This window comes from Acanthopagrus latus, chromosome 12, assembly GCF_904848185.1.
Source record: "Acanthopagrus latus isolate v.2019 chromosome 12, fAcaLat1.1, whole genome shotgun sequence".
NCBI classification, from domain to species: Eukaryota; Metazoa; Chordata; class Actinopteri; order Spariformes; family Sparidae; genus Acanthopagrus; species Acanthopagrus latus.
Genome location: NC_051050.1, coordinates 20208605 through 20228802, shown reverse-complemented (window position 1 = coordinate 20228802; position 20198 = coordinate 20208605). Strand labels below are relative to the sequence as shown.

The following is a 20198-nucleotide window of genomic DNA, read 5'->3' as shown; positions in this document are numbered from 1 at the left end:
AACAACTCTTTGCAATCTCACGATAACCGTTTAAGTTATCTCATCATGTCGGGATAACAAAGCTTGTTTTCTCATTGAAAACAACATAAACTATTGATAAATAGTTTTTGAACGGCTGAATGTCTGAAAAGTGACATTTAACCCTAGACCACATATTTCAGAACTCACTGACTTTATGAATACACATTAATGAAATCTTAATGAGGAAGGTAACAGCAGTGACAACACAGAGCATCAAAGCACATGTTGTCAGTCACGTAAAAAACTCACTATATGATGTAATTTAATCCATTTTGTATTCTGATTTTTTTTTCCATCTGAAATCTGGAGATAAATGTGTTTATTCCCCATCACAGAAAAGAGATGTCTTCCCTTCACAGAACTTCAGGTGATGTCATCAGCATCATTTTTGTTTCAATCACACCATAACACCAGTGATGCGACTCCAGGGGACGATTACTGTCATATAATTTATGATATTTATTTGGAGTTTGTATCACTTATGTCATTTCTCTCATGTATTTGATCGTCCATTCAGTCATGACTGTGTGGACAAGTAGTTCTCTGACACTCGGAATGTTAAATAACTAGTTAAAAAAAAAAAAAAAAAAAAAAAAAAGGTCTAAGAGGCAATTTGTCGTCTAAATAACCTGTCGTTTTATGATAGTATGAAGTATGAAAAAAATAATTAGGTCTGAAGTGTTTTTTTTTTCCACCTATGATTTTTCTGTAAGAGGTTAGGAGAACAACAAAACCAAACGTTTCCGTAGAATGACTCACATAATAACCAGTAATGAAAGCTGTCAGCTAAACATAGTCAGAGTTCTAAAAAAAGGTAGCAAGTTAAAATTACTTCTACTTTGTATTAAATTGTAGGACATCAGAACAAGCTGACGATGAAGATAATGAGATGTTATAGTCATCCAAAATCAAACTGCATATTCAGATTGGGAAGGAGATTTCAGAAGAGAAGGAGCCTAAACCAACCCTAAAAAGGACAACACAATTTCATACTGTTTTACTTTGTTTGTGTGGCGGACCCTGCCACCTTTCTAGCTTCAAACAGACTTTATTTTCCTCTGAGAACAGCTCGTTTATTCACTTATGGAAAAGATTGTGAAATTGTGCACTTGTCTTGATCAAATTCTATATTATATACACATGCCACTGAAAACACATCTCAAACACAGGTATGTGTGTTGGTTTTATTAATAAGTAGTTCAGCCTCAGCTCAGTCTAGTTCCCTCTGCTGGTGTTTTCCTGCCCTCTGGTGGCAGCGTTCAGGTGCTGCAGGCCGGCAGCTGTAGACAAGGTGCTGCTGGATGTGTGACTTTCCTCTGGTTTGTTGGCAGAGATGAGAGCTTTGTTCTTCGTTGTGAGGCCGGACGCCGCATCGTGGAAAAGTACATGATGTACGCTCGCATCTTCCTCCTTCTCAGCAGCACTGCTCTTCTCCACCTCCTCTGTTATGGTGTCTGGTGACGAGCCGGAGGAGGGAAGAGTCAGACGTTATGTGCAAACTCATCCTTACTCATTCCTGCTGCACGGCTCCATCCAGGAGTTAGAGCATTAAAATGTCTCCTGGGACACTTTTATCTATGATATCATTCAATTATTATTACTTGTGAATTAATGTAAAAGCAGGATTTTACTGTTGTAATTGGTAGAACTGAAACCAAAGACTATTTTCATGGCAGTACAGAAAGTGAACACACCACAGTGGTAGAGGCGTCGAACTCTCTCGATGTCCAGCTTTGTCATCTTGACTCTCTGTCCCATCTCCTTCATTTCACCGTGAGGAATGATGGTGGGCAGACCGTTAGCTGAAAAAAACCCACTGAAGCACAAATAAGATCACACTTACAGAGAAGGAAAAAAAAACCAAAAAAAAAAAAACCTTTGCATGCTTGACCATTTTGGACCCTTTCATACCTTCCATAGTGCATGATAGAGGAGATGTCATAATCGAGGTCAAAGGTTTGGCCTGGAAGCTTATAGAAGTTTCTCTCCTTTCCTGAAACACATCTCGATTATTTTCACTCAGAGATCACACAAACTGTCAACCATCACACTTCAGTAATATTCAAAAAATCAGATTTTTGTTCCTATACTGGGATGTTTGAGCTTCACTGTACAGATTAATGTCGTTTTCACATTCATCCGCCGAAGAGGGACACTGTGTTATACCTCAAGGGTAAAAATAACCCTCTATTCTCCTTTTCATATAATTTTTTGGCAATTAAAAGTATGCCGAATTAGCTCTTAGTCATCCCTGCTTGAAGTTTACCACTTAATGTGCAGAAATCTATGACTAGAATACATTGCTACTGAAGAAAACCTAAAATCATGATGAGTCTAAGGCAAGTTCTGTATGGAAGACAAATTGCCTAACTCAAAAAGATAAATTTTTGACATTACCGTTCATTATGTTATGGGAAAGAACTGTGATGTACTGGCCGCGGTCTGTCCTGGTGTGTTCATGGTGGAAGCCCAGAGCATGAAGAATCTCGTGGACGATATTACCCAGGATGCACCCCGGCCCAACAAACACCTCTTGCTGTCCGCCGATATAGCCCACGTATGAAGCACAGCTATAATGAATGATTTTTGTGTCACTTAAAAAGCTGAAACACTCAGCTGATGGGTAACATTTTTTATTCCTCTGTCCAAAAAAACCAAACATTTAAGTTTATTGGATTGATAGAATATAATCATATAAAATACACAAAGTTTTCATACCCTCTGCTGGATTTGAAGAGCAGGTAGTCTGTCTCATTGTTTCGCGGGTGGAAGGACACACAGGTGTGTTTAGACACCATCGCCATCGCAGAGAGGATGTCGTGCCTCCGATTCTCTGGAAAATTCAAACGGTGAAACTCAGACTGAGGACATACGATGCAGTGACCTGATGTCAGGCTTACCTATCTCTGAGCTGATTTTATACGGGATCTCCAGCGTCGGCCACGGGCTCGCCACTGCATTCCTGTCAGTCTGTAAGGACAAAAAAAAAAAAAATTGTTATTTTGATTTCCCTAAAATCTGTGAGTTTACTGTGTATTCATGTGCTGTTGGGATTAATAGAAAAATGGTTTCCGACTGGGGAAATTCATGTGAATGCCCTGGTTAGGAGTGCACATGCCACGAGCACGTGAATGCAGCATAAGTTTCAACATTTTTAAATGTGACACACCTGGATGGACAAAATAGATGGAGAGCTTGGGACAACTTCCCGCCATGTTTGTGGTGACTAAACTAGGTATTTTAAACCATGTTTTCTCTTAACCCAATGGTTCCCTTTAACTCTTACCACATGGACTTTGTGTCAAAAACCAAATCAGAGCACAAACAGTGTTGTCACAACACAAAATTTACACCTGTAGTTTGCAGAATGTTGCAGTGCAAACATTCATTATTCTGGCCATGAGAATTTGATTGTGATCCAAAAGCACTTTGTGATGTCTACCCAACGATGACAACGCAACGACAGACAGTATGCAGGCTTGATGGGAAATGTAGGATCAACTACTTTGGAGCTTAATCCATCAGGAGCTAAAAGTCAGGATCTCGTCCACTGCTGCGGCTTCCAGTTTGACCTTTACATCTCAGTGATTTTGTCTCTTAAGTCTCCCAACTAATGTCCAATAACACATTATAACTTACACACAGCACTTCAAATGATTTTAAATAAACTGAATGAGTAATGAACTCGTTGTACTTACTGACAGAATCATGTCTCCCTCCAACACTGCGTATTGCTTGGTCGTCAGCTCTGTCATGAGGAGCAAAAGAAAATAGTGATATAATTTTTATTTACACGTATTTACTAAGTATTTACTATTTTATTTTGTTTTCACCCTCTAAAGTCTCTGGGTTAGAGTCCATATACTTCAGCACCCTGGTGAACCAGTCTTCCTTGAGTGCTGTAAAAACATATGTGTACATTAAAGAAACACAGAAATCTAACCAACTACAAGATATTGATCAATCCAGGCTTCAATCAGACTCCAGGCTTTTACCTTGTCTTTCTCCCTGTATCGGACCAGACTCGACTAAACAGGGATGAGAGAAAAATCACTTGTTTGTCTCTCCAGGGAGTAAAAATCAAACTTTGTGGAACATGCTGATTTCTTACCATCTGTAGGAGATTTGACAAACAGAAGTGCAGCGAGCAGCATACGCAGCATGATCTCACAGGTCAGCACAGACGGACTGATGCTCGTTAGTGACGTTAAGTGAAATCACCTGTGAGCTGCTGCCTCATTTATTCCTGTGAGGCTCAGAGGAGGACACGCTTAACACACGTCAGAGAGAAAAGGTTATTTTTATTAATGTTATGCAGTTATTTCGCAGGTAAAGCTTTCTTATGGGGAAAAAGGCAATGTCATCATCATATTTTTTTGGTGCAATATGGTGCATTATTATCACTTAAAATACTCTAAAGAACAAAATAGAGATCCTCAACCAGCTACATCACTAAGACGCTACTTATGCTAATGTTTCTAACCCTCACCCTGATATATAAATAAAGATCGATTGAATGAAGCCATTGAATCTATTAACATTTGAATTTGAATACCAATAAGTTCATAGGCTTGATGTAGTGTGAAGTCATTTATTTCCAATTTGCCATTTAAAAAAAACAAAAACAATTAGTTGTATTAGCATTTGTTGATAATATACACTAATACTATAGAAGATTCCTGGTTATGATCTTATTGCTGTTTGTCTTAATATCAATTAATTCATAAATTGATATAAACCGTAGACTGACAGACAATTCATCAACATTTTCTGCAGAAACAATTAATGTCATGAATTCAGCCAGAGAAGAAGTCTGGTCATTATTCTGCAGCAGGGGGCGGTATGCAGCTGCGAAGAGAGACCGTAGAAGAAGAGTGACTTCCGGAAAAAATACAAACACATGGGCTGAAACTACCTCAAGGTAAAGATATATTAGCTTTTAATTGTATTTTATTAAACGACACGTTCTTTAGGTGAAGCTAATCTTTAACCGCCAACTATATTGTCGTATTCGGCTACCTTTTTGGTTAGGAAACTGTCGATTATCAATAAGAAATAAGGTTACGTTCAGTGTGTTAGCTACCTGCTAGCTTACATGCTAACAGTAGTTTCATAGGGAAGGACGTTAGAAAAGTTACGTCTTTTAAGTTAGAATTTGAGCTAACGATGTTTAATGACTGTTGCACTCAACGAATCCAGTTAATTTTTTTAATTTTAGGCAAATTCTTTTATCGCGTTGTGCTTCAAACTGTTCCTCAAAAATGTGTGAAACTTGTCAACTGTGCGACTTACCTGTTTGACAGCAGAAGCTCGATAATAGTAATCTTTTTACTGTTACTACAGCTAATAACAATACTACGGCATATGCCGTATATCTTTATTTCGTCTGTTGCAACAGAGAAACAAACAATTATCAGAAAGTACAATCGAAGGAAATAAAAGGGAAATCAACTGTTCAGGCAAACAAGAGATACATAGATATGAAAGATCATAAAAAATAGTTTTCATAATAAAAACAAAACGACCAGAAATAAATGGGAAAACAAGAAAAAGATAATATGCAACATTTGGAAGGCGTTAACGAAAATATATATAAAACGAATTTAGGTAAAAACATTAGTATGGGAGCACAGTCTTTGCTGATTTTTTTTGTTCTTTGCTGAGGGAGTTTGTTTTACCTAACCGTTCCTGAAAGATTGACTGACACCAGTTTGGTCACAGAAAAAGGAAGCCCAATGTGACAGCTGTAACATCACTCTTCCCTTCCTATGTGCTCACTGTCTAAGATGTTCTTCTTGTAAGGTTTTAACTCTGCAGTTGTAATCTGTTTCACCTGTAAATGAACAAATTCTTTCTTTAGCTTCAGTGAGCAGTCATGACGAGGTGGGCGAGAGCCAACAATGTCCACAAAAACAAGCCAGCAGAGGCCACTCCATGGAGCCAGCTGAGAGCGGGAGGAGGAGGACGAGGAGGAGGAGGACGAGGAGGTGGACGAGGAGGTGGACGAGGAGGATGTCACCCAGGAAGCTCTGGCAGCCCAGTTAAACAAGGAGGAGGTCAGAGGGATTATCTGAGAGGGACTCAGCCTGGTGGATCAGATATTAAAAAACCTAACCGCAAGAAGAAGGAATACCTGGATGAGGACGTGAACGGCTTCATGGAGTATCTCCAGCAGAGCGGCCAGAGGCTGCCCAAAGGAGACAGAGGAGGGAGGGAGGATGCGCAGGAGCTCAGGGAGGAGGTGGAGACCGCCCTGAAGAAAGACAGAAGAAGAGAGGACAGACGAGTTAAGAGACAGAATGACAAGAAGAGCAACATGGTGAGCGAATCCAAACCATGTTTCCTTCCTTCCATCCTCTCCTACCTCACTTTGTGTCCTTGCTCTTATCACTGAGTCCTCTTTTCACCCACTTTCTGTCTGCTTCTATCATCTCTGTCCTTGTCTCCATCCTCTGACTCATCTCCTTGTCTCCTTCTCTCCTCCAGCTGTGCTTTAACTGCAGGAAGCCCGGTCACGGTCTGGCCGACTGTCCGGAGGCCGACCGAGACGAGGAGATGGGCCGAGGCATCTGCTACCGCTGCGGCTCCACCGAACACGAAATCCAGAAGTGCCGAGCTAAAGTGGACCCCGCTCTGGGTGAGGACAAACACGGAGGCTCACAGCTGTTTTTATGATTCATGTTTTAATTCTGCTCTAATAACATTAAACTGTTGATTCTCTCAGGTGATTACCCGTACGCCAAGTGCTTCATCTGTGGTAAGACTGGACACTTGTCACGATCCTGCCCAGATAATCCTAAAGGACTTTATGCACAAGGTATAAACAGACACTCACCACTTTGTAAAGTTATTAATTTTACACCCGTGTAACTGAATGTTTCTGTGTTTTGTAGGAGGTTGCTGTCGTGTTTGTGGCTCAGTGGAACATTTTCAGAAGGACTGTCCAGAGCACCAGGCTGCAAGTGAGTCTCACTGCTACATCTTCAAACTGCCTCACTGTAGAAATGATCTGCCTGCAGTATCTGTAATAGCATCATCTTCTGTGTGGTGTTCACTTCCTCCTCTACTCTGTGTCTATTATCGTTCATTGCTCTCTTTCCAGCTAACTCGGTGACCGTCGCCTGGTTGTCCAACAATATGAGCGCTGACTACGAGGACGTTCACGTTCCGGTGAAGAAAGCCAAACCCAAACAGACTAAAGTGGTGAAGTTCTGATTCGCAGAGAGTCCTGCCGTCTCTATGCAGGAGCTTTATCTACAGATTTCAGATCAGATTCACCCTCTGGACTCTAACAAACAGACTAATTACTGCTGACATGCAGTGAAGCGTTTCTTCAGACACATTCTGCCTCTCTTTGTGTATATCTGATAAATGTCCTTTTAATAAAGTGTTGCCTCTGTATATATATTTACAGTCTGACTTTATTCTGGTGCTGGAACAATACTTACAATTCTGGATTCATTGTTTTAGACATTCAAACTAATTAATCTAACTTGTAATTTTTTTTTTTAATCAACAAAACAAAAGACTGGTGATGTCAGCAGATACAACTTCAGTAAGACAAACCCTCTGAATACGAAAACCTGTTAAATGCATCTATGATTTTTACGAGCTCATTTTCCACGTTGGAAGCAGTCTCACTGCACGGTCCATTTAGTAGCTGTTATTTTTGTCACATCACATTATTTTCACCCACTCTAGGAATTTGCCAGACGTGATTGAGCTGCATTATTGGAAATAAAGGGTTCAGATTCTGCTGTCAGATTGGACAGGTTGGCTGATTATCTGGGCCGATTTTCGTCATTTTTCCGAGTATTGTATCTGATTTTTTCTGCCAAATAATTCCATTAATATAAAAATGTGCCTCTTTGTATTTGATGCAACATCAACTTGTCCAGACCACAACAGAAAGAGGGACACTGAGAAATCCAAGATCATAAACAAAATGTTATTCTGTGTGTCTGTAAGGGTTTGTCTGTTTGATACGTGTCTTTCTGTTTCTGCCGTTTGTCTGTGACATTGAACCGTCCTGCACACTTGGCTTCTCCCTGTGGCAGCTGTGGTGTGGAGACCCGTCCACTCGGAGGCAGCACTGAGCCGCTCTGCTGCAGGATTCACAGAGTGACTTCTGGTGTGAAGGTCATCCTGCTGCTACTGACGGAGGAAAGTCTACAAGAAAAAACACACACCGCCATTCACCGCAGAGACGGTGTGATAATGTGGATGGCGGTGATGCGTTCAGGATGCAGAAGCCTGTACTTAATTACTTTTACTAAAGAAGTTTTATCAGTTCTTCTACTTTTACCAGTCTTTTTTTATGTTTACACAAATGTCTGTACTTCTACTGCAGGAGAGAATTTGTGGACTTTTGCCACATCTGACTTTTTCCATCCATCAGAATGCTACTTCTCTGACTTGATGTGTTATTTTACATTGAATTTGCCCCATTTCTCTCCATTTTGACAGTTGTGGGCATTCGTTTTAGCCACCTCTCTGTGATTAAATTCATTTTGCACTTTTGTCCCAGTCTCTCGTCTCTATTCATTTCCTCCAGAGGGACACACTTATGGATGTCATATTGTGTCCTGCTTTAGGATGTGGTTTCAGCACGCACATCCTTTCTTCCTTTAAAGGATGTTTTCAGCACTGCAAGATGGATTTCCATGGGGGAGTGATGTGAGCCTTCTGTGAGCGATAAATAAGGTCGTCATCAACCTCGACATCATTAAAGAACGGACACCTAAACATAATCCAGCTCCAGCGGACAACAAGACTGGTGCTCCTTCAGCTGCCCACTCCAGATCTTTTCACTAATGATGAGAAAATTTCTTTTGTCTCTTTGAAAACATGACTAGTCCACAGCAGACAGAATTTGTGCCTTATTATCTGAAAAAAACGCTGTCCCTGCTAGTGTTTATCTCACCTGTAATGTGGATTTCCAGATCACAAATCAGGCTGCTCTACAACCCCATTAGTCTCTGGTGCAGCCATAAAACAAGAGTTACAATGCACAGTAAACGTCTGTATCCCAGTGTCACAAATCAGTGTCTCAAATAAATCTGAGGAGGCACAAAATAGGAAGGATTCCACGAACAGGAGAAAGATGTCGTGTGAACAGAGAAGATAAGGACCTTTTAAAGTCAGAAAATGCTTGGAAAAGGCAATCCGTCACCACACCTTAGTTTACTTTTTTACAATTCCTGGATGGGCTCATGATTTTGTCATTTGCTCCCACTAAGGCTTAAAAAGAGCAAAGCTTGCCCAATATTTCTGTTTGACACAACTTCAGACTACAACAAGGAGTCACAGGGCATCTGAAGTTCCTCTTTAAAAACTCTTCAAAACAGAAAATTCAGTCATTATCTTGTCCCACTGTGCTGATGGAAAGTCAGGTAACATCTCTGGAGCTTCACAGCAAAACGGCATTGTTCTCCTAAACAACTGAAGTACCTGGGGACCTGTTTGGAAACTTAAAAAAACATAAAATGGCTCCGCGCAGCTCGTCTGGTGGAATCCAATTCTCTGGAAGCCCCAAGATCCCAAATTGATTTGAATGTTGACCCCGCAGCTCTGGGAGGCCAAAGGGAAAGAAGGGAGGAGGAAAAGACAAGCTGAAAAAGTTAAACAGCATCAGGTTTGACATTTTCATCCCTTTCCGTTATCAAAAAGAACCTTGAGACATTGTTTTACTGTCAGAAAAAATGTTCCATACTCGTATTTTTCAGTGTTTTCCCTCCATTTCCACTTCCAGAGGGATCTAATCCCCCACTGTCTGACCTATAACAGCGACACATCTCTCATCGTGGCTGAACAACTTAAAAGAGCTGAACTCAGCAGGGACACGAGAGAAACAGCCCTCTGAGAAGTCTCTGGGGAGGAATAAAACCTCGAAGAAGCCTTTCTGAAAACAGACTTTAATAGACCGGATTAGCTGATGGAGAGCAGAGATACATTTTTGATTATTTGTTTAACAGCTGTATCCAACCCTTGTATGGATATTATGTTATGGATGGGTGTATGGGACACTGCCAGGAGGTAGTAAGATCCCATTTCTATTTCTATTAATTAAGATATGTTGTATTGTATTTATGCGGACAGATGTACTTGACCAATACTAGTTTCAGCATTTTGGGCGGTATCAGAGGCATGAGGATGCTGCTATCGGTATCGTAATGACCCTAATGATCAGAACCTTCACTGTTTCTGGAATCGTCTCTCTTGGTTTGTCACGAAGAGCTCAGAAGTGGTTTTACTGCATCATGAACAACTAGAATGGCACCCAGGAGAGCACAAGGCTCATTCTCCTTTAATTCAATCAAATCAAATCCAATATCAAACTTGTAATTCATCATTTTTAACCACCCATGACTGCTTATCCTCAATTTCTTCAGATCTACGATCCACATCAAATTGTACCCACCTTTAGATACCAGCCACTGAAATGCACCATTTTCAGCAAGATTCCTGAATTATTCCACAAAAAATTAAGGAAAATTATGAAAAACTGCCTTTCATGCAATGTTAAAATAAGTGAGAAACATTTGATGGATCCATACCAAAAGTTAATGGGGTCTATTTTGGGTCAAGATCCATCCTCCATCCAAGTTTTATTGAAATCTGTACGGAAGATTTTTTGTAGTCCCGCCCACAAACCAACAAGCCACCAAACAAGACAAAATATAACCTCCCTACTGGATGTAATAACAATTAAATCAAAGTAAACAGTGTTTTTCATACATTTTAAAGTAACCCCAGACATTTTAATGTAATTAAAGAAATATCATAATATAAATACCTTTTCAAATGTAGTTTTATTGGTAAGATAAAAAAATAAAATCAAAATGAAACATTCAAGCAAATATTTAACAACACAATAGTTTCATCAAACCTGAAATCATTATTACATTCAGATGATTTATCTGTGATTGTTTTGTACAGCGACTATATAAAATATGTACAGTGTGTGTATTCCTGAGAATTTTTCAGTGTATTTAATAACCAAGTCTTAACTGGAAATGGAACAAAATGTTCTGAAGCAGCAACATGGGCTTCTTCATAATTACAGCATGTAGATAATTAACTGTTAAAGTTAAAGTTAAGTTCTACAAAATAAAAAGCACATTCAGCAAAATGATTACTAACATTTGAAAAGATTTCCAGTCCAATGTTGATTCGGGGGGTTGCCAGGTTGGGTTACTTAGCGTGGAGTCACTCCCTCTGACTCCCTCAGTGTCTGTCCATGTAGTTTTTTACGGCACTGTCAAAAACTGCGAGAAAGAAATCTGCATCCGCCTTTGTGATGCACATGGGCGGTTGGATGCGGAAGACCTGAGGTGGTGAGAAATAGAAATACAATTAGTTTCTCGGTAAAAGGTTTTCTAACACAGACAGTCCACTTTCTTCTATTCTTCTTCTACCGACAAAACATGTAGTATTTTTGTTTTGTTTTGTTTTGTTCAACTGAGGAGCCTATTAGGGCAGCTGTTTGGAGAAAAGGCCCATCTCTGAACACAATCTTTGCGCAGAGTTTACCTCAGACCTCAGACACTGCTGATGCTGGTGATCCTGCAAAAATAAAGTGACAGAGGAGAAAGGCTGCTTCAAGGTGGGCACTGTTACCTGTTTGTAGACTCCTCCTTTCCCTATCAGGACCCCCATGTCCTTCACATCCTCAAAGATCTCGCTCGCTGCCTGAGGAGACAGCGGGGCTCTGCTGGCCTGTGGATGACGGAGAAGAGGTAAAACAATATTACGTATGACGGATGGGATTCACAAGTAGCAGCAGACAGAAACACACATGACGACAGCTGAACCTGGTACCTTGTCTTTGACCATTTCCACACCGATCTGCAGGCCCTTTCCACGGACGTCACCGATGATCTCGTGCTTGTCTCTGAGCTTTGCCAGCTCTGTCAGCATGTAGGTGCCCACGTCATGGCTGTTCTGCTGCAAGCCCTCTTCTTTGATAGTCTGTTGAACAAGGATCCATCGGTTAATGCTTAAAGTCTGATGTAAATAACAATCATCACCATTAATTTTGTACTAAAAACGATGTTAAATGGCAGTTATTCTAATTTCAACAGGTTCTATTATTAAAGACTTGTCAGAAAATGGGGGCGTTAAGACTTTACTTGGGTCAGCTGGTGAGGGGATGTAGCTGCCTAGCTAACAGAGACCTCGCTTGAGGCCAGGCAAGCAGTCACAATGAGTCTAAGGTTAAGATTAAGCTAGAAAGTTAGCATGGCTGGACAACATGTTCACACAGTTTATTCAAAAGAAGCATTCGCAACATCAACCCCTGTCGTTTTAAACCATTGTCAGCACTAGTGTCAAGTTGCAGTTGGTCAGTGTGGCATGTCTTAAGTCAGCACCGGCAGAGGAACAAGAGACAAAGCAAACAAACTTGAGCTGCGGCTGATTTTGAAATGATAGGGACAGGCAACATCTAAACGACATAAAGTCATATTTGCAGGTATATGCTTTATACTGTTTAATGTGCATTGTGTGCTGACTAGCTAATTAGTGAACTATCCTGACATTTCCTTTCTTATGACATTATTTCTTTGTTCGCTCGTTCAACAAGATCTGGCTCAGGACAAGACAATGTGTCCATGTTTTTGAGCTGCGAAGGAGACGTTAGGCGGAAAGTTTGTGAGTTGTTTGTGAGTTTGTGTCTCTTGGGTTGTGTAGCAGGTTGTTGTCAGTGTCACTGTCTGCCAGATGGTGTGTGCTATCTTCGCTGTCTGCAAATACTGTTTAATATTTAATCTAAGATAGTATTAATAATGTAAAAGTCATGTAACCAAAACACATCAAATATAAATTTCTCCCTTTTGTTTTTTTCTGTATGCAGGATGTGATCTACAGAGCAGATATGTCGGCTCCTACAGAAAGAGAAAACATGCGATTCACTTTGCTTGTAATGGGTGAAAATACACGACGGGATCAAGATAATGAAGACAGAACTTACATCAATTACAGATGAGCCAACGGCGCAAGCTATAGGACTTCCTCCAAACGTGTTGAAGTGGAAGGCCTTCCCAAAAGATGCCGCAATTTCTGAAAAAAAGAAATAATCAAACAAGTTCGTGCCTCCACTCACAAATGATTTATGAAAATGTGTCTACATGTTTTCATGTTGTTTCTGAGCTTTTATAATTATGCCACCCAGCACCGTTTCTCAGGGACATGATAATGAGAGCAGCTGGGTCAGCTGGGTATGGCAACTAGCTGGCTGAGCAAACGAATCAATGTGTCAGAAAATGTTTTTCTAACATTTCTAATGTCTCACAGTATTATCTCACCTGGTGTTGTGACAACAGCTCCCATTGGGAATCCATTACCGATGCCCTTTGCCATGGTGACCATATCAGGCATCACTTCATGACCTTGGAAACCCCAGAAGTGGGTTCCCGTTCGTCCAAACCCAGTCTGGACCTGCCCGGCACAACACAGAACAGTTCCTTTCAAATCTCATGACATGTGATGCAAAAACATCAGCGTAGAAAAATGGATGGACACATCAGATCGATAGCAATTTGAACATGTGAGTATCTGTTTATACATTTTACGAGTACATAGCATGGAAGGGGCTACAGTTGCATGTCCTTGTGCAATCCTGTATTGTATAATGACAATAAAACCTTGAACCTTGAACCTACTTAGAAAATACAGCTTCTACTAAAACCAAACAGGCCCTGCCAAGGAACACGCTATCACGACGTTCCATCACGTCCTCACTCTGACTTTTACCTTTAGAGCACGAGAATAATTGAGGCCAACAGTCTCACCTCGTCTGCAATGCAGATCCCTCCGCGCTCTTTCACAAGTTTGTAGGCCTCCTTCAAGTAGTTTTTGGGGTACTGCGTGGCTCCTCCCATGCCCTGTACAGACAAAATACATTCACATCTCAAGAGTCCCGTCAGGCACCGAAACTGAATATGAGAAAAATGACTGATGTGTGGGTACAACGGACTCAACAGAGTTCTTACTTTTTGATTTAGATTCAATTTGCTCAATAAATGTCCGTTTTATTTGAGAATCTCACATCCAACAACGCTCAACAACAGATTACAGTACCTGGATAGGCTCTGCAAAGAAAGCAGCAATCCGACTTGGGAGACTCGTAGCAAACGCCTCGTTGAGCTGTCCAATGTACTGATCCTTTGCCATGCACTGACCTGCGGGATCAAAGAAGAAAGTTCCTTTGGTGGAGGTTATAATGAAAATTGCTCGTATAGGAAACTGAGAGGGGCGACCAAGAGTCCCTTTAAAGCAGGAAAGCTTATCAAAAGAAGGAGGCTTTGTCTGACTTTTGGGATTAAAACTTACCTCTCTTACTCTGATGACTTTCAGGATAACAGACATACATTATGCAAATCACTGCTTTCAAAACCCACATGTGATTTATTAATGTATGGCCCTTTAAGATCAGTTACCAAGGTCTATACAGAAATATGAATTAATAATACACTATACTTTAACGTGTGTGTGTCGAGGCACGACTGCCTGTGTTTGTGTACCTGGGGCGCAGTTACACTCTCTGATGGTCTGCACAGGAGAGTCCCTGCAGTGGCTTCCTCCCCACAGACCTCTGAACACATCAGGACACATGACCTGTCGATTGGGCAGAAACCTGGTCAGCCGGATCGGGCAGTCATGAGTTATGCAGCGCAAAGAAATCTCTGTCTTCTGCAAAATGTTTATTGATCCCACATGCATCCGTCCGGCAGCACGGGTGGAGCACATGGTTGATTTGCAACAGCTCTTTGGGACTTTGAAAGATGCTCGCCTTGTGAACTTCACCGTGTTTAACCCATGAGATACAAAAAATGGTCTGTGACAACAAATCTGTAAAATCAGTTCCCTGACTGTTCTGAATCACCGAACATGCAATTAGCAGATCCTCTCTCTTTGCAAGCCGCTGCACTGACAATCGTAATCTGATAACGCGGCCGCAATAATTGTCTGATAAGATTAAGACTTAATGGTAGCCTCACAAGGGGACCACAACGCATTGCATCCTGTCAGTGCATCAATATTTCCAGCCTCGATTTTTTATTTTTTTTTTTTACTTACATGTGTGCAGCCCGAGCTAGTGGCGATGGGGTATTTATATGATGAGTTGGAGGTGAGGCCCATGGTTTGCTGGCTGCCACCATGATACGACCCTCTGGAGGGTAAAAATAAATCAAACATTCGAACACTTAAAGGAGGAATTGCTATCAACATGTCTTAACATTCATGTCATTATAAGATAAGACGTGTACCTGAAAGTGATGATTTCATAATTGCCCGTGTAAAGTCGAGCCATCAGCATGGCCAGGTCGTTGGCTTCTGTGCCACTGTTGGTCAGGTATATCACCTGGAGAGGGAAACACAGACCAGCAGTCGTTTTTAACTTTTAACCCTCGTGTTTATGCGGCGTTCCTTTCCTCGCTTGATCAAACTCCATCACGGTACCTTCAGGGGATCTGGCAAGTTTGAGGCCAGTTTCTCACAGTACTCATGGAGGGTAGGGTGGACGTAGATGTTGGTAGTGTGCCACAGTCTCTTCAGCTGCTTCTCTGCAGCTGCGGTCACCTTCCTGTATCACAGGAGCACAGAGCAGAGTAAAAACACGGCATCACTGTGCAGCACGGCAAAGGGAAAAAAAGGGGAGCATACGGGTTGCAGTGGCCGACGCTGACAGTCGCCACGCCAGCAAACAGATCCAGGTATCTCCTCCCGTCCACGTCCCACAGCCACTGGTTGTACCCGTGGTAGATGTAAATCGGTCTCTCGTAGTAGGTGATGCTCATGGTCACGGGGTTGCAATGCTCCTTGCGGATCTTCATCATCCCTTCTTTGGACAAACCCTAAATTCACATAAATACAAAGGAAAAGAGGGAACAGTGTAGCTTGGTGTTTAATCGATCATTAAAGCCAAGCAGTGCAGTTTAGCTCCCGGCTTACACTTCATTTTGCATCCTTTACTCCTGGTCAGTCTTACCTTGTATTTCTCTCCCTGGAAATCGCATGGCGGCATCTCTGGGAGGTCCACAGGAGGGTGTTTGAATGCTGGTTTCTGACATACTGCGCCTTTAAAATTGAGGAGAGTTCAAGCAGTTTGTCATTTATTTCCATTTTTTCAGAACTTCCCGACTCTTACTATGACATTTCTGCGACAAGCAGTTGTGACATTTTCCTTGAGAGGTCTTGAGACTTTCACTGAACCGATGAGGGAATCCTAAATGTGTGCAGCAATTCACAGATCTGGAACCAGTCTTATTTATCATCTGCAGAAAAATATGCACCGGGTGTTAAATTGTCACAGCTGTACCTCCGCTTGATGCTATGACATCCTGAATTAGACGGTCAGTGTTTAATCGGACTGTAACCCGGTTGATGGTTTACAGCATTAACTCTACATTGTGCAATGCAGGAATACTACACTTCCTGTTTTTCCAGGTCCACTGATGGCTGGAAAATGTCAGTTAGAACTGGTCTGACTCACAGACAGATCTTTTTTTTTTTTTTTTTATGATCATGATACATTTACACCTTTGAGAAACCTAACGCTCACACACACACCTACACACACACACACACAAATTAACAGATATGTTTAATAGTTATAAACTGAATGTCTTGATTATTTTGTGATTTATTTATATATATTTATGGTGACAGATAAGTATTAAATTACAAAAATGTTCAACTTAATTTATTTAGGCATTCAATTCTACAGCTATTTCATTTATTTATAATAATAATAATAATAATAATAATAATAATAATAATAATAATAATAATAATAATAATAATCATTATAACTATAATAATACAACATAATTTATCAGTTGATTTTAATTTTAGATTGATAATTTTAACCTGCTATGAAACTAGTAGCTAGAGTTATTGAATAAATGTAATGTGAGTTCAACAAAGCAGAAACATAGCAAACAATGGAAATAGTCAGGACTCCTTGCTAAAACCTCTATTTAATAACTGTCAGAGAAAAATAGCTTAATTCAATGTCTGATGTTTTACAGACAAAATCATTATTATCATTACACAAAAACAAAATAAAAACAAAAAGAAATAGGATAAAATTAACATGTTAGGTAAAAATAAGAATGTAAATCATTCTTCTGTAGGCTACAGCAGCAGATAAATAATGTGACACAGATTATCTTCTGCTTATTTTCTAATTTCTAGTTCTGAAATTTTGATGTTCACCTGAATCCCTTCAAATAATAAACCCACACAGGCTGTTTAAGCATCAGCAGCAGACCCTGATCTACGTATAGGCTCACTCACCAATTCCCAGGTGAAATCTGGCCAAACCAAGTGAGCAGCAGGACTGTCTCATGAGACCTGCGTACCGGCCACTTACACAGGAACCAACTTTATGCATGTTGATCAGGTATAGTACAGAGGGCACTCAGTTATCCTTCTCCCTTGGCTTTTCTTTTTCTACTTAGTCCCAAGGATGGGTGGACAGTGCCCAGCCAATGGTACCCTGGTTCAGCCCAGACTGTGTGCAAAGATGGACATGACCTCTCCTAAAAAAAAAAGTGAAGCAAGAACATCCCAATCGCCATCTGGTGGCTGGCTGACGTATTGGTCACAAGTCTTGCCCCTCTCTGTTAATTCAAGGTTTCATTTTTCCAACAAGTTTGGATTTAATTTGTTATATAATGTCCAAAAAAGGGGGGGTTATTATTGAGCTGGGCAGGGGTTCGATACCACCCAGCACTGTGCACAGACTTGCACAAGATATTTTGGCTTAACTTTTGTACAGTGGCTGAAAGTGAAGATGCATTGTCCATCTTAAATTGTGTGGTCCCACCAAACTACAATGATTTCTGTGCAACGTCACGCAGATAACTAGAACGGCGCTCAGCAGCACATAACTCCATGCCTGTGCCAAGGCCCGACAGTTCCCTTTCATTCAGTCAAGCCACGAACAGTGTGACACCTGAGCGCCTTGTTTCACATTGAATTTTAAACCACCCTTAAACTTGCCCTATTTCACAGTGGGTCACTTCTGGGGTTGAGACCGATCCTCCAGGTTTGTGAAAATCTGTCCAGTCGTTTTTTATGTAATCCTGCCAAGCAACCAACAAACAAACAAAGGGTCACCGGTGAGAACATAACCTCGTTAGTGGAGGTGAATAAATAACCAGTGGCACTTGATCACTATATACACTACACGCTCACTTGTTGGTGGTTGATGACTCTTTGAATAAAACGAGATCTGTTAGGTGGTTCTGGTTCCCTTCTCGTCTTTTCCAGAGAACGCCTTAACCTCATTTTAAAGGTGAGTTGGATTGTGATTCAAAGGTTCAAGATTCAAGGTTCAAGATGCGCGGTTCAAGTTGTTTATTTGTCTCGATACAACGCAGGATTGCGCAATGCAATGCGTTTGCCTGTGAGGACATAGGAACTCTTGGTCCTGTTACAAAAATGGGAGAAACTGATGGTTGTTTGAAAGTTCATCTTGATCATGATATGGTCACATTTCAATCCGCTACGCCCAGTAAACCGCAGTGTGAATTCAAGAACCATGAGGAAGTAAAAGGTGACATTTGTCTTCAATAGTTTCGGTTTAAAAAAAAGTATAGACGCCTATAAATATGCAAGGACAACAAATGCGTGCACCACACTTTGACTCAGGCAGGTAAAGCACAACGTTCAGCTTTACTTGAACTCAGACAACCGGCAAAGATCAACACCAGGTAGTCTTATAATAGAAGGGTCCAGCTGAGGTCAGGCAAAGGGGCAGAAGTCGAAAAGGCTGGATGGGTCAGTCGCACATTGACAGTCTGATGTGAATGGGAATGGGCGAGTCTGCTACGGGACTAATGAGGAAGTGGAAATAGGTGTGTACGTAGGCGAGGGAAGGACAAGTGATGTGATTGGCAGGAACGCAGGTGTAACTGCAGGGCAGGAGGGAACTGGAAGGATCTGAAGTGACGGCGGAGTTAATGTGCAGACAGCAGATTGTAAATGTTTTATAAGAATCAGGCTGATGTTGTGAGGCAGATCCATGTCCTGTGATGCCCTAGCAGAAGATCAGTGGTTTTCAAACAAGGACTTGGACGCTATATTTGGGCCCAATCCCATTTCACCCTAACCCCTCATTTCAGTAGTGCCCTCTTGCCCCTCAGATCAGAGTTACAAGGGGTAGTGGTGGAAATTGACCCCAGTAAAATGGGACAACCTCACAGTTGTCCATGGTGTTAATGTAAACTGACATGACTGGACATTTCCAACATGCTGTCTTCACCTGTGGTGTTTTCTCCGACCTCACTGTTGCAATCCCATTATTATCAAAATGCCATTTATCTGATACAGATAGAAAAGCATGGCCTCTGCAATTCGTTTGCTTTACGAGATCAATCAAGTCATCAAACAGAGAAGAACACTGCCTCATTACCTCCTAAATAGGGTTTATATTAACAAATCTGTGCTGCTCCCCGACCATTCAGCACTGCTGTTAGAGGAGCGGTACCAAGTGCAGCAACTGTACTGCTGGACTTTGGGCTTCATATGCATTCAAAGAGGGGAATGCAACACTGAACTATGTCAAAATGTGGTACTGTCATGCTCAAATCAGCAAAACCAATGTAATATTAACCAGCTAGATACCTACTGAAACCTCAGGAAACTAGGTGTTGTTTTTATTTTCTATGCTTGTTATAAAGAATAGGGTATAATTCAAGAAGTTCTCATAACCCTCGGTTTGAAGTGTGCCTCTAAAAAACCTCAGTTTGGAGGGCCATGTTTCACTGACACTTCACCCTACCCCTCTACTCCAACAACAATCAGGACCTCCTACCCCTGGGTGTGATTACAAAAAACCTTCTTTTTAGTAAATCTCAATGCTTGTGTTCATGTGTAGAGACCCTGGTGGTACTACAAGCAAAGTTTCATGTCGTGTCGAGCCTTCTTAGTGTTTTAAATACAGAGATTGTAATGCTGTCTTAAAAGTGCCCCATGCACTCGCATTGAAAATGAGTTTGAGTCGAAAACGAAAATATAGTCTGTCTTAAAAGTGCCTCTTTGGTTGTAATTATGCTTGTAAACGAAGGTTTGACTCATATACATTCACAACCAAATCCTAGTTTGCATTTTGGCGAGAGTTTCACTTTAAAGGTAGAGCTCTAAAGTTACTCTTTCAAAAGCAAGGA

The 20198-nt window shown here is 41.1% G+C and overlaps 3 protein-coding genes across 8 annotated transcripts; 1 reads left to right on the top strand and 2 right to left on the bottom strand.

The window, feature by feature from the left end:
- Positions 1 to 1185: 1185 nt before the first annotated feature.
- On the bottom strand, positions 1186 to 4260 carry LOC119030378 (low choriolytic enzyme). The gene is made up of 10 exons (XM_037117902.1): positions 4133 to 4260; positions 4017 to 4049; positions 3855 to 3920; positions 3720 to 3769; positions 2922 to 2991; positions 2740 to 2854; positions 2419 to 2591; positions 1933 to 2014; positions 1716 to 1837; positions 1186 to 1475 (listed from the first exon to the last, which is right to left on the bottom strand). The coding sequence occupies exons 1-10, from the start codon at positions 4182 to 4184 to the stop codon at positions 1237 to 1239; spliced, it is 1002 nt and encodes a 333-aa protein (XP_036973797.1). The 5' UTR covers positions 4185 to 4260; the 3' UTR covers positions 1186 to 1236.
- zcchc9 (zinc finger, CCHC domain containing 9) lies at positions 4190 to 7428 on the top strand. 6 transcript variants are annotated; one of them, XM_037117904.1, is made up of 7 exons: positions 4190 to 4315; positions 4798 to 4942; positions 5882 to 6340; positions 6508 to 6658; positions 6746 to 6838; positions 6915 to 6983; positions 7124 to 7428. In XM_037117904.1, exons 3-7 carry the CDS (start codon positions 5897 to 5899, stop codon positions 7234 to 7236), a joined length of 870 nt encoding a protein of 289 aa, XP_036973799.1. In that variant the 5' UTR covers positions 4190 to 4315; positions 4798 to 4942; positions 5882 to 5896; the 3' UTR covers positions 7237 to 7428. The 6 variants fall into 6 exon arrangements, with proteins under 6 accessions (XP_036973799.1, XP_036973798.1, XP_036973802.1 ...); XM_037117903.1 differs by having other exon boundaries at positions 4233 to 4350; XM_037117906.1 differs by having other exon boundaries at positions 4293 to 4315; positions 4853 to 4942.
- Positions 7429 to 10815: 3387 nt separating this feature from the next.
- Positions 10816 to 17480, bottom strand: LOC119030541 (alanine--glyoxylate aminotransferase 2, mitochondrial-like). The gene is made up of 14 exons (XM_037118233.1): positions 17323 to 17480; positions 16013 to 16101; positions 15688 to 15878; positions 15484 to 15607; positions 15291 to 15385; positions 15100 to 15193; positions 14544 to 14637; positions 14101 to 14201; positions 13812 to 13904; positions 13326 to 13458; positions 12992 to 13080; positions 11842 to 11991; positions 11641 to 11739; positions 10816 to 11349 (listed from the first exon to the last, which is right to left on the bottom strand). Exons 1-14 carry the CDS (start codon positions 17417 to 17419, stop codon positions 11248 to 11250), a joined length of 1551 nt encoding a protein of 516 aa, XP_036974128.1. The 5' UTR covers positions 17420 to 17480; the 3' UTR covers positions 10816 to 11247.
- Positions 17481 to 20198: the final 2718 nt, after the last annotated feature.

Coding starts and splice junctions, on each gene's coding strand:
- LOC119030378 (XM_037117902.1), bottom strand. CDS start 4,184: ATGCTGCGTATGCTGCTCGCTGCACTTCTGTTTGTCAAATCTCCTACA. Junction 2,855..2,921: donor TAAAATCAGCTCAGAGATAG/GTAAGCCTGACA, acceptor TGAATTTTCCAG/AGAATCGGAGGCACGACATC. Junction 2,592..2,739: donor CTCTTCAAATCCAGCAGAGG/GTATGAAAACTT, acceptor CATTCATTATAG/CTGTGCTTCATACGTGGGCT.
- zcchc9 (XM_037117904.1), top strand. CDS start 5,897: ATGACGAGGTGGGCGAGAGCCAACAATGTCCACAAAAACAAGCCAGCA. Junction 6,341..6,507: donor ATGACAAGAAGAGCAACATG/GTGAGCGAATCC, acceptor TCTCTCCTCCAG/CTGTGCTTTAACTGCAGGAA. Junction 6,659..6,745: donor TAAAGTGGACCCCGCTCTGG/GTGAGGACAAAC, acceptor TGATTCTCTCAG/GTGATTACCCGTACGCCAAG.
- LOC119030541 (XM_037118233.1), bottom strand. CDS start 17,419: ATGCATAAAGTTGGTTCCTGTGTAAGTGGCCGGTACGCAGGTCTCATG. Junction 15,386..15,483: donor ACTTGCCAGATCCCCTGAAG/GTACCGTGATGG, acceptor TTCCCTCTCCAG/GTGATATACCTGACCAACAG. Junction 11,740..11,841: donor TGGAAATGGTCAAAGACAAG/GTACCAGGTTCA, acceptor CGTCATCCACAG/GCCAGCAGAGCCCCGCTGTC.